At 39.0% G+C, this 13,562-nt stretch overlaps 2 protein-coding genes across 2 annotated transcripts in view; one reads left to right on the top strand and one right to left on the bottom strand.

The window, feature by feature from the left end:
- il16 (interleukin 16) overlaps positions 1 to 5,303 on the top strand; it is a 32,663-nt gene extending 27,360 nt beyond the window's left edge. Inside the window, exons 23-26 of the mRNA XM_047579946.1 lie at positions 1,321 to 1,422; positions 2,226 to 2,457; positions 2,801 to 2,929; positions 3,020 to 5,303. Of these exons, the coding sequence (XP_047435902.1) occupies positions 1,321 to 1,422; positions 2,226 to 2,457; positions 2,801 to 2,929; positions 3,020 to 3,186 (630 nt within the window). The 3' untranslated portion in view covers positions 3,187 to 5,303. The remainder of the gene's footprint in view (positions 1 to 1,320; positions 1,423 to 2,225; positions 2,458 to 2,800; positions 2,930 to 3,019) is intronic.
- Positions 5,304 to 5,364: 61 nt separating this feature from the next.
- On the bottom strand, positions 5,365 to 13,422 carry stard5 (StAR-related lipid transfer (START) domain containing 5). The gene is made up of 6 exons (XM_047579949.1): positions 12,895 to 13,422; positions 12,630 to 12,679; positions 11,336 to 11,468; positions 10,648 to 10,765; positions 8,975 to 9,068; positions 5,365 to 8,878 (listed from the first exon to the last, which is right to left on the bottom strand). Exons 1-6 carry the CDS (start codon positions 12,994 to 12,996, stop codon positions 8,728 to 8,730), a joined length of 648 nt encoding a protein of 215 aa, XP_047435905.1. The 5' UTR covers positions 12,997 to 13,422; the 3' UTR covers positions 5,365 to 8,727.
- Between the last annotated feature and the right edge of the window lie 140 nt (positions 13,423 to 13,562).

Here is a 13,562-nt window from a genome sequence, read left to right on the forward strand (position 1 = left end):
TTTGAATAATGTGGTTTGTCTTGTTTGTTTTGTTTTGTAATTTGTGTGTCTTGTGCCTGTGTGTACAATGATAATTAGAAGGTGTGTCCAAACGTTTGCCTGGTAGTGTATGTGTATGTGTATGTGTATGTGTATGTGTATGTGTATGTGTATGTGTATGTGTATGTGTGCATGACTTGAGGGAAATGAAACATTGAACTCTCAGTTCAACTCAAATGTCCAGCCCCCTGGAGGCCATCATGTGCTACACATTTGCCATGTATTGACCACTGAGATCCTTCTGTGGATACAGTGGATCTGATTATTCAATGTGTTCTACTGTATGTATAGGAGACCCCCCTCTCAACTCAGTTTAGTTAAACTCAAAACAATAGCAATAAAACTAAAGACTTTATATACAGTATTAACAATGAGGATGACACTGACACTTGGACAGACCATATATGGTCATTTGGTCATGTTCAAGGAAAGCACACCGACAGAATGAAACTGCAGTCTTCTTGGTAAATTAGTTCTCATTTCATCTGAGAAATATCTGAACGTTCAACAAACTTTCTGCCCAAAACTGCATTCATTGATAGTCTTCTAACAGAAGAGAAATCCAGGGTCCTGAGCATGGCTTTAGTCAACGGAACAGAGATTTACTGTATTTTCCTTTAATGCCACCATAAGGTTTGTGTTCTTGTTTTTGCTGGGTTGCCATGAAACTATGCACATTAACATTTCCCAAAATGTCCTTCGACCTAAATACCATCATTAGGTTAAGTGCATTTCACCTGGCAGTTTGGTTTATGAAAACATACCTGCAAGTTAAACGGTAAACAGTTTATGGTCATAACAACACAAGTCCATTAAGCTTTCTTTAACATTTTAGGATAAACCACAACCTGGGTGACTGAGAACCTTTGTAGACTTATGACAACACAATAAACACAGACAATGAAGATAATGAACATAAGGCTACTTAGCAGCCAGCGACATATTTAACCGTGCCATTGCATCAGTGTTAGCATGCTAATATTAGCATAGTACTCAACAACTACACCTCCACAGAGGAATAGCATGGCCATAGAGCCAGTCTTATTTTTCTTGCCCACTTATTATTATTCCAGTCAGTTTTTGTTGCCTCTGGGCTTGTTTGTGTCTAATCATACTTCTACTGTTGGCACTACTCTTTGGAAAAACACAGTTTGATCTTTGATGTTCTGTGCATGTGAATGTGCTCCCTCCATAGTAATAAACCAGTTAATGTAATGTACTTAGTCTGATTTATGGGATTGAAAAAAATGCCAATGTAATTGTGCCTTCTTTTTTCCACAGCAACTGGTGGACATCCATGTTGTGATTCTGCATAAAGAGGAGGGGGCTGGGCTAGGATTCACCATCGCTGGAGGGTGTGACCTGGAGAGCAAGGCTGTTACAGTAAGTTGCACTCACTACAGATTTATAGTGATCACTCTGACTGGTCTGCTTTGAGGAAGAAAGGGCAGACACACAGCATGCTTGGAGCTTTTCATGTGTGAAAGCTCATAAGGAACTTGCTGAACACACAGTCGAGACATGCAAAGTATTTAAAACCACTGAAAGAAAAAAACAAAACAGTTAAGAGCATGAAAGGACCTTTAAATTTATCACTATCACTATAACACTATCAAGTCAGCTGTGAGATAAGGAAATACAAAGCCAGTCTCACATTAAGGATGGCTACTCTGATTAGGCACATGCTGAACCATGGTGGAAAGTATTAGTCTATTCTTATATTATTTGCAGTGTTACATTTTTAAAGATCCCCCAGGTATTTTAAGAGGTACTGTATATCAAACTGTTCTGCACTGTATATTAATCAGAGTCTAAGGTGACTAGTGAAAAATGTTAAATCGACATCTACACCTCTTCCCTTATGAAAAATTGTCGGTCTGTGAATACTCTTAACTTCCCAAACTACTTGTGATGTCACATATCCTGCTTGCAGACTTGCAGGTCCACACCCAAAAACAAAAAAAGATTTTGGGTGTGTAAAATGTTCCACTTTAAGCTTAAAGGTAAAAACAATGTTCTAGTGTCGAACCTGTACATCATTCTCTGTAGAGAAGGTCAAAAGAAAAAAAAATGGCCAAGTGACTAGGAGGGGACTTTTGTACCTTCCCATGGTACTCTTAATTTTGTACCATAGTGACAAACATCCATTTTATTTGTTGGTCATATGGAATATGTCTTCTGTCTAGGTCCACAAAGTGTTTCCTAGTGGCTTGGCAGCTCAGGAGGGGACCATTCAGAAGGGGGATGAGGTGTTGTCTATAAACGGACAAACCCTGCGAGGCGTCACTCACATTGAAGCCACTGCTGCTCTGCGTCAGCTTCGCAGCCTCAAACTGGCTGTGGTAGTCATCTGCAAGAGAGCCGGGGAGGAGGCAAGCGAGGCAGGAGGCTGTGGGAGCGAGGAGCCCAACCCTGCAGGTGAGTCATAGAAAATAAGCTCTGTGTTTTATGTAGGTAGGTAGGTCTAAAGGTTTCACATTTAACAAGCTGAGACGAGGCCAACCGTGACTTTCGGGGTTTCATTGTTTTGGCACTGATCCAAGTAGGTTCTTTGGCGAACAGATTCCTTTAATTACAGGTAAGCATGTGCTTGTTAACAGACCCTAGATACTCGAGTTCAAGGTGGGCAATGTCCACAGATGTTCCAATTAAAAGTCCAACTCCCCAGCAGTCTGAGAAACTAAGTGAAACATCCAGTTGTTCTTGTTTCAGCGTCAAGAGTGCACCATCTATATTTACTGGTATTTCTGTCGTGTTGCAGTGGAGGAGCAGGGAGCTCCACTGAGTGTTCAGCTAGAGAAAGGTGCTGGAGGGGTCGGCTTTACTCTGGAGGGAGGGAAAGGATCGATCCATGGAGACAAACCTTTAGTCATCAACAGGCTCTTCGCAGGTATACCCATGATGATATGAGACGATTTACAGTTGAACTACTTCCAAATAACTCTTAAATAAAAATCTAAATGTGCTTCATTTGTTTCAGGTGGAGCAGCAGAGCAGAGTGGTCTACAGAGTGGAGATGAAGTGCTGCAGGTCCAGGGAGTCAGTGTACAGGACATGACTCGATTTGAGGCATGGAACATGATCAAGGCCTTACCTGAAGGACCGGTTACAGTGGTCATCAGGAGGAGGCAGGGGGGTGTGGAGTAATAGACGTAGCTGCTTGAAGCTGCCTAAGAACAAAAAGGCCTAAAAAAAAACAAAAAAAAAAAAAAAAAAAAACATGGCAACAGACAAAGCAACTCCATAGTGCTTAAGGCACACAAATGTTTGACTAAATCAGGTATCAGCCAATCACTGTGGTCCACCTTCAACATTGTGATTCAGAGAACACCTTTTTAATATATTTATATCCCATTTATGACCAGATGTAAATGTTTATTAAATGGTCAGTTCACCAAAATCCCTCACAGGACCTTTGCCTTACTGGCATCAAGTTTATATGTAGCTTTGTATCTAGGGATGATACTAGAAATAGTGAAATGTGACCTGTGTTATTGACATTGTATTCAAAACTGAATCAATCATGCTGTCAAAGGAATGAACAAATATCCACCAATCAGCCACAACATTAAAACCACAGTGAGTAACACTGACCATCTAGTGACAATTCAATGTTGTGCTGGGAAACAAGGGAGACCTACACAATATTAGAAAAGTGGTCATGATGTTATGCCTGACTGGTGTATAATTGCTGTCTTTAAATTACTAAACTTTTGCTTTCAAATTCAAGGATTAAACACAACACACTGGTGCTGAACAAGAAAAGGGGCTATAATCCATGAACACACATGTTTGAAATCCAGGTAGCTCATTTAAACCATTCTGTTATCAGCCACAAAACTACAAGTGCTACGAGCTAGCAGTGATTAGATTTGGGTATAGGAAATTACTGGCAAAATCTGGTACATGAGACACGAGTATTTAAGCTTTGCAAGTTAATTATAGATCATTCTAGGTGTGCCCGGTGTGATCCCATTTCAAGTTTCCTAGTCTGGTTTTGTTTGCAGTTTGACAACTGCCATGTTCATTTACATTGCGATACTCAATGATGCGTTTGATGTTTCTTTTGTGTTTTTCTTCTTCAACAACTCCACAGCACACGTGACACACATCGATATCTACTGAATATTTGAAAATACTTTGAAACCCTTTTCAAATGATGTTGACAGCATACAGTATGGCTCCATTAGTGGTTCAATGGTAAGACTATGCAACCATTTCTTTCTCCATGACACCCTCACAAAACACAGAAGACCATTGACACATCTGCAGTATCACTGGAAAGCTGTTGCTTCATTATCTCAGGAATGATACGATGAGTAAAAGTGTCTTACATGAAAGTTATAGTGCCTTGGAGCATACTCAAGTATCATTTCATGTGGCAGTGGTGATGTGGAATGAGCAGTCTTAATCCCTCTAGCCATGACAGAACGAAGCCACCAGTCAGAACATGTAAGCAGCTCCATACATCATGAATGACTGATTGTAGCTAATGCGAGGCAGGTGATGTGACATATTTTCTCCCCCCTTTGCTTCACAAATCAGTTGAAACGGGCAGCAGTAAAAAGCCATAAGAAAACAGCCCCGCAACAAATCTGTGCTGCTGTTAACTGAAATGTTCAATCAGTGTTATTTTTAATGTTCATGTACTGTATGTCTACTATGTAATGGTATGAAAAACAAAAATATGCAGTAACATATGATAGGAGAGTATTATATATAAATATATACATATATATCAGAGTAAAAGTCTATTTTTCTCAGCAGTGGTACTGTATGTATTTAGAAGCAAATGATGAATCACTGTTAGGCACTTTTGTTGACGTCCTCATTAATTTATCCATCAAACCTCAACTGCAGTGTGTCTGAATCTTGAGTGCTCAATGGGGCCTTTAAGCATGGAGCAAGAAAATTTGGTAGACTACTGCTCACCCAGTCTCTCCTGTGCCTCAATAAATGTATTTGCATGTTGAATATTCACACAAGCACACGAAAAAACAGCTGTCAAAGGGGTTCACACAATGCAAGAAAATTTTAATATTCTGTGCATTGCCATCGTTTTCCTTTAAAATAAAACTTGTGTGCATCCATTTTTTTATTGGACTCAAAATGTCCCACTGCGTACTCGGTTACGACACACATAAAATGTTCCAGAATGCCTTGCAACCCACAAATGCAGAAACATAAATTTACCAAACATGTTTATAGAGTCGGTTACATCTGCTGTAAGATCTTAATAAAATGCTCAGAGCAGAGTAAACCTGTGTGTGATGTTCCATTTCAGAGTTTGTTTTAAACAGAAAACCAGAGTCTGACAACAGGTTGTTCCTTTCAGTCGTTTTAATGCTGGTGAAATACAAAACTAATCGGATGCAGAACAGTACAAGAGAAACGGTTTCATGTCTTCTGACTCAACATGTAAAACTCAGTAACCGGAGTAGACTAGACACATTTGACAAATATCATTTTACATATATTCAGTGTCATTAAAATACAACAAGTTGCACGTGTACTCAGGATACCCTGCAACTGGTGGTAGGACCACTAGTTGCCATGACAATTTACATAAGGAAAGTTTAAATTGAATCTCAGTCACAGAACACAAACTTACTGTGGGTATTTGGTCTCAGTGGTGGTCAAAAAGCCTGTCGTAGGTACAATCTAATACTTGGAAGAGTTCAAGTAGGACTAGGTCTGCCATAGTTCACATGCTATTTGATCACAGTGTCATTCTGGATACTGTAGGACTGAAAGACTTGAACAAATACTCAAATACTGACGTGCATGCTGTTGCACTGCTCCACATGATTCAAAATTCTGAAGCAAGTTTAGTGGGACTCCTTGTGCTTTTACAAAATAAAACAAATAACATCAGATTATCAGCAATGTTTGTTCGAAAAAATAAAAAGTGGCTGACCTCTGACCTCTTTTTGTCAGAGGGAGTACACAGTTAAAATCAGGCTGGAGTGAACCAGGTCCTCTACTGGTGAACAAATACAGTGCTCACAACTTACAGGGAAACCAAACAGATTAAAAAAAACAACAACAATAACAACAACAGTGCTTATTGTAAGCCAGACAAGGACCTAATTGCCATATAGTATAAACTTATCATGTGATGTATGTCCATCATATCATTAGGTTCGACCTTTAGTCTTCGACTGTGTGCGTCATGTCACTCAGTTAACCTAAGACACCATTGCTTGTTGACAGGTTCGCCAACTCCACTCATCAAAACATTAATATCTGATCACCAGGATCAGTTCTTAACAGCAAGTGTAAATGCAAAAGACTACAATCAAATCATCCGTGTAATGTTGTCAGATACAGTTAATACCAGTTGATGACGGAGAAATTATGTCACAAGGGTAATTCAGCAGTGATTAAATGCCCTACAATGTGCTTTGCTGATTGTGTGATTTACTGTATCTATTTGTAGCAACGCTGGTTGCATTTAAATATTAAACACAGGAATACATCTTTAGATCCATGTGTAAGCGGAAGCATCACGAGCTAACATTTGAGCTTGGTGGAATGCGATTAAGAAGATTTGTCGTTTCAATTATTGGCTACATTGTGAGGTAAAAGGTGCTACAGGTACAGCAGCAGGACCTTTTCTAAAGGAACTTAAAACATGACAATGTATATGGCTTATCATACACGTGAAGGCTCTCCGTCTCCTTAAATATGCTTACACAGGGAGCGCTTAATAAAGTGCTGATATTGTTCAAGCAATATACAGTATTTCATCTGATTAATGCTGGGAGGAAATTCCACACATCCCACCCCACCCCGGATAAGGAAGGAATGAGGGGACCCCTATAAATCACCAGGAGTAAAATGAGTTCAGTACAGTACATTTGTGTGCCCACTTCTTTGCTGAATACCTGAAGAGGATTCTGGCAGTTGTGAAATAAGTTACATCAGTATATTCTCTAAATAATGTAAATATTGATATTCAGAGTTCAAGCAGTATTTTACAATAGCAACTTTTATACAGTTAAGTGTGGTAACTATATAAATATATGGTCCTAGAGTTTTCCTGTCCTAAGCTTTAGTTTGCATAAAGGAAGGTTTTTCTGTTAAGCCTGAAAATGAGTTTTTACATTTTTTTTTAAAAAAAAAAGCAGAAAAAAAACAAGAACACATGCCGTAAATAAAGCCACTGATTAGTGAAGGTGGACTTCTGTCCATTTCTTACTGCACTTCAAATAATGAGTATTAAGAATTAAAAATATACCAAGTACCACACCCCAATTTCCAAGTACACTTCCCATTACTAGTGCCCATACAGAACTACAATGTACTGCATATGTAAGACTACTACAATACTACTAGCAACACTAATACAATAGTTTAAAGTGGATCTTTGAGTATTTTTTTTAACATGTAATATTAAAAAATAAAATAAAAAAAATCTTTCGCCTAGTCCATATGGATGCTCTTATTGAAATCTGAACAAGTTGAACGTGGTAAGTGATACAATGAAGTAACAATTTGTTGGTAACTGTGTAATAATAAGAAACTATTAAGGTAGCGCATGTTTCAGTTGGAGAGAAGAACACAAATGACAGTGAACTATCTCTTTCTAGTGGCCACTTTATAGCCCTAGTTACTACAATTGTTGGAAGCCTTGAAAATATAGTGCATTTAGTAATATATTTAAACCCTAAATCATGTTACCATACATTTACTGTCACTTCAGGTCACCAATGGCTTTATCCACTTATTCTATCAGAAATATATGGGCTTATTTATTGTGGCGTTTATTTTTACTTCTTGTTACATGGGATGCATCTCTACATCAAATCCCTTTGATTGTAGGTGGACTGGAAAATTAGTCAGCTGTTGACCTCTTTCATGGGCAGAGGAGCCACTGTTCTTTCAGTGAATGTATACAGAGAAAAAGAAAGGGAAATGTACTAGAATCCAATGCTCGACTAAAAGGAAGACACATTTCTGCTCAGTAGAGCAGCACAATGTCCTTTGAACACATCCTATTCAAAAGGCATTCTTTTGGAAAGAAAAAAAAAGCTGCCTTCGTTTAAAAAGGCCACACGTGCCATCCCACCTGCTCTAGTGTTTCGGTGTAACTGGCAAAAGAGGCAGATATCCATTTCTTTTTTTTTTTTTAACATGTCAGCAGAAATGAGGAAAACTATGGCATTTCAATTACAACACAAACAAGTAAATATGAGGTATGAATCAGTTTAAACCAACAATCTGATACCAGCACAGGGTAAATCATTTTCATGCAACATGCATGTTACCTGTAAACACTTAAGTATGCAGTTAGAAGAAAAAATGTTATTTGCCACGTTAGTCTGGTAAAAAAAGAAACATATTCTATCATTTGATCACATGTATGAATTTTAGGTCTATTTCCATTCTTAAGTTTGAGGAAATAAATTGATCCCACATATGGTGACAGCACGGGAGTTGAAGTCAAACCCAAGTCCCTTTTTCCATTCTAGGACTTTTCAAATATTGCTATTGTGCAGTGAAGATTTATGCGATTCCTCCTGCAGAAACACAGGGCTTAAGGAATGCACATTAAACATAAAACATGATCCAGCTTTATGTGGATTTGATTTTTAGATTCAGAATCTCAGAGCAAAATGTTGTGAACATCTGGCCTGACTGCTCAGTGAGCATCAGGGCTTGAGGGAGATTTTCTTACTCTTTGTGTCAAAAATCTTTGAGGGATTTAACAGACTTGGCCAAGTTGCTGTAGAACTCAGTCATGCTGGATGGGAAGAATGAGTCCACCACAGAGCGAGGGAGGAAGCCACCCAGGTCTGTGTGGAAGAAACTGAACACCTGGGTTTTGTTGGGTTCTCTGTAATAATTGGGGAAAAAAAGAAAATATATGAAATGAAATCAGAACAGTCATCCTCGGATGCTGCTTGTTTAGTGTTTGTTTTGGTGCACTCACCCTGAAATGGGGACACAGATGCAACCACATGAATGGTTGAATCCTCTCACGTAGCCAGGCTGGGGAGGACAGCTCGGGTGACTCACATTGGTGGCTGTTTGACAAAAGACACAAGCATTCATATTTGTCTGGATTAAAATGCTCTTCTATGGAGCTGAGCTGTGCTTCTCAACCATGTGAGCTCACACACTAAACCAACGAAGTGGCGGTTTTTGTTCCAAGACGGGGGAGAAAACTTCATTGCATGGTGTTTTTGGTGAACGATGGATGCAAAGAAAATCCAAATTGATCTCATATCTGTCCATTGAATTAGAAGCTACAGCCACAAGTTAACCACCTTTTACTTATAAAACCAAACTGAATCAATAGAAAACCAAATGGTCTCTGGTTTTACTTGCAAGGAAGTGACAAAGAACAAAGATCTAACTCAAGTGTTTCATTTCATTTTCTTTACAATTCCACAAGAATGTCTGAGGGCAGAAAAGTAGATGACTAACTTCAAACACACATGGTTGAGATTACACTTCAATATTTCAGCTAGCTCAATCTTTCACTCAGGACTGAATCTCCAGTTTGAGCAACCATTTCCTTTACTTGCTCTAGCCAGCAAATGGATTGCTAAGAGGAAGGAAAGTCCAATGAGGCAAGAAACCCAAGCAGACACACACTACATCGAGCCAACTGTTGATTCAGTTTATCTAAACCTATGAGAAACTATTACAGAAGAATAGATTCTTCCAGAAAAAAAGTCCTTCATCAATATTATTGATACAGTTATGAAGTGTTTAAAATAACACTCAGCTCCCAGTTTGAAAGTTTGAAGTTCAGTTCCCACTCTACAGAGAATTTGTAGAATATACTACGCTACTGTGACATAAGTATAAAATATGGGTATTACTATATTCAGTCAACAGACCGCAAAATCTGATTCCATGGTTAATAATTAACAACCATTCTGGGAACCATAGAACTGGGTGAACTTATATAAACATAACACATCACTCAATGCTTTCTTGATCAAGTGACAATGCTAGTATAAATGCTAGCTAATAAAACTGCTGGTAAATAACAGTTGTCATAAACCAGACCAGTCTTGAAAGTATCCTACGATAACAGGTCAGGAGACTGCCTATAAATCCAGAGGATACAAGGATTACGTCATCCTTGATAACGCTTTCACTAAACACTGAACACTTCAGTTCTGTGCCAGTTCCAGTTAAACCCAGAAAAGAACACCATGGTAACTTACAGCACGTGTGTACCAGCAGACTTCTCATTTGCTCAAAAGTACAGAGGACCAAAACTGATTGTTGAAGAAAGTAAAACTTCTACAAGGTGTCTAAACTGAACCTGAGGGTTCTGCTCTTCTGACATTTTTAGACATATGTGACTGAAGGCAAAGAAAAAGGAAAAGGGAAAGAAGATATTTTATTGTGCAGTAATAAACCACACAAATGAGAAAGTGAAAATGTGTCATTAATATGTGCCATTTGATCTATTTAGTCTGTAGACCAGTCCAGGCCTGTAGTGCATCATCATCATAATACAATCTCAAACACTCTTGTACCTAGAGCAGAGCTAGAAAACCTTTCCAAGTCACAAAGAATCTTAGAAAGAGAATGAAAAGAGACAAACACCAGAAGTAGACGAAACAAGAATCAGTCATTACGCACCATTTGATGAAATGGTGCCATCTTCGTATTGCTTAACTAAAATAACATCTACAAAGTCTCGTGGGGCTATGATACCCATAGCTGCCGAGGGCGTGACTGTTCGGCAGATAGAGGTGTCCTGTACAAGAGTGGGAGACAAGGGTATGGAATCAAAGAGTGAGCTGGACAAATAAAGTGCAAAAATGGCATCATATGTTTACATTTAAAGCTGCACCAGGAAAAGTCATTGTAAAAAAACGTATTCTGTTGTCCTAACCGATCAATTCAGTGTTTTAAAAATGGTAACTGACAAAAAAAGCCAACAAGACAAGAGACAATTCTTTTATAGTTTGTTTTCTGTAAATGGAATTTTGGCTCTCTGGTCTACCCAGTATCCTTGGGTATAAAAATAAAATCCAACAAATATATGCTGTAACATATGTAGTGTTCTGTGATAACAATCCATCTCTCTCAAAATCATCACCCAGAGAATGAACCCCCCCAGAGGTAGCACTGAGGGACTTCTTAATGATACCTTTCTTAACTGTAAAAACACCTGGTGCAGCTTCAAGTTTAATTTAGGCAATATTTGATGGAAATCAAAAGAGTGGCATAAAAACTGCATGGAGACCATATGGAGTGAGTACTTTACACATAAACATCATGACAAAACATCATTTAACCAGAAGAGAGCCACATAACAACACACCTCTGCAATTTGCTCCAGAAGTTCAAACTTTTTGACATTGTTGTCCCACTTGACCCTGAGCCCGTTGGGAACTGGTTTCAGGCACTCCCACACTTTCTCGGGACTGCCGTTGACGATCCCCTCCCCCTTGTAACTACCAAATCAATCAGATGACAGTATGCACAAGAGCAGATTATTTCGGCGTGACTGCAGTAAATTAGATTTATACATTATTGGAAAAGAAAACGATTTAACCCATGCACACAGATGAACAGTCCATCCACTCTGCACACTCTGTTTCAAGGCAGTCGATTACTAAACCACACGTTCACCCAGACTTAGCGATAATTACATGCATTTTACATAAAACAAATATATAAAGTGGAGGAAGTCCAAGTCTTTTACAGCCAAGTACTGTTGGTTTCTTGTGATGACCTAATCTAATAAAAAGAAACCGAAGTGTCCTCTTCAAGTTTCCACCCAAACCAAATGAACAGCTACACGCCACAAAGAGAATTAGTGAGCCAAGGAGTGGCAATAGAAATTTAAACAAGGGTTAAGCCTTTGCTAGGCACAACAAAGAGAAATATCATAGGTCTGCTACCCCCCTCATATGCATTGGGACACAATCCAAGAGTGGGTAATGAGATTAACCATCTCTTCTGTATTGGATTTATGGACTGAACACTATTGAACCCTAATGAGGCATGATTTGAGTTAATTCCTGTGAAGCGAAACCAGTGACTTTTATCTCTCTCCACAGGTGACTTGGGTACTTAGAGAGAGATTGACCATTAGGCATTCCAGTATTCACGCTTTCCATTTGATGGTGCACAGAGACAGCTGTATAGCAGGTATATGCATGCCACATGGCAATTATTATTTATATAATTCTGACTATTACTATGATTAATATGTCATGATATGATAATTAGTCATGTGACTCATGTGTATTTATTGAGCACCTGAGCGAGCATGCACGTAATTTTGCTTTGACCAACTCAAATTCTGAGGTCATCGTGATCACATCACAGCTAAACTAGATAATTGTTGGTCCATGGTCTGGCATGAAACTTCACAGATTTCCAGATGTGGCCATATTATGACAGCATAATGCAATTCTGGACTTCAGACATACTAGTGTCTAGAAGAGGGGAATAACAATAAGCGCTGGTGGTAGCTAACACACCATGTTATAACAAGCAAGATATAAGGAAGCATCTGTGTGAGTAAGTAGCTAGGAGCTCATCTTCTTTGCTGTTCAGAAATATAATGTTGGGACTGTTGCTTTAAAAAAAAAGTTGAGGTTCCTCACACATTCCCAGGGAACTCGGAGGAGGGACGCCAAGACACAACCACATCGTTCTGCCAAAGGAAAAGAAACACAGCATAATTATTTGCAGTGAGCAATATTTATATAATATTTCCCTCGTATGACCAATGCTCCTGGTACATCCTGCAATCTCTGGCACACTACACGTGTCAAAGTAGGTCCGTACGGTTAATTACTACTGGATCCAGCTAGAAAGAACTGATAAATATCGTACATTTTCATAGCATTGATAACAGGAAACTTTTACCGATTTCTTGGTGACTTTCCACCCGGACTCGTCCCTCCTGTAGCTCTGCAAGCAGTCAGCCACTGACTTCGCTTTAAGTTCATAATCCATAACAGCTGACATTAATGAAAAGATAACGATACGTTTATACTTTACAGGCTACGCGAGTGGTTGACATGGGAGAGTCACTCCCTTGTTCAGCAGAAAGAAAAAAAATAAACAAAAACCAAAGTGAGGCGCAGCAGTGAACGGCAACGTACTGCACAGGTAAGCACAAGTCGCCGCTTACAAGCTAGCGTTGGCCAAAGTGAATGGAGGATGCCGGGGACTATGAGGAAGCTAGCTCACTGCTACGAGGTAGCGCTATGTTCGTTAAAAAACAGCACCCGCTACACGCGTACGGTAAATTCTGTATTGCGTAAAAACCGCGTCACGGCCCACATCAGTCTCATTTAAAATATTACATTAAAAGAAAATAGGACAATTAATTCCCTTCAGTATGACCCGAATCGTTTCCCGATCTACACGTCACGAAGACCAAAAAAATAACTTCCGGTAATAGCTTTTCAAAAGAAAAGATGTGTTTATAAACTTGGATGATTATGGAAAAACCATGCACGACCAAAACTGGTTCTTTCTCTTTTTTATTATGTTTTGTGTTGGGTGTTTTCACAAGGCGGCCTTCGAGC

This window comes from Mugil cephalus, chromosome 3, assembly GCF_022458985.1.
Source record: "Mugil cephalus isolate CIBA_MC_2020 chromosome 3, CIBA_Mcephalus_1.1, whole genome shotgun sequence".
In the NCBI taxonomy this organism is placed as follows: Eukaryota; Metazoa; Chordata; class Actinopteri; order Mugiliformes; family Mugilidae; genus Mugil; species Mugil cephalus.

What these genes read in the sequence shown, in the direction of transcription:
- stard5 (XM_047579949.1), bottom strand. Translation starts at nt 12,996, where the DNA reads ATGTCAGCTGTTATGGATTATGAACTTAAAGCGAAGTCAGTGGCTGAC. An exon ending in TCCGAGTTCCCTGGGAATGT is followed by an intron (nt 11,469 to 12,629) that starts GTGAGGAACCTC and finishes TTGATTTGGTAG; the next exon opens with TTACAAGGGGGAGGGGATCG. An exon ending in TTCTGGAGCAAATTGCAGAG is followed by an intron (nt 10,766 to 11,335) that starts GTGTGTTGTTAT and finishes ACTCTTGTACAG; the next exon opens with GACACCTCTATCTGCCGAAC.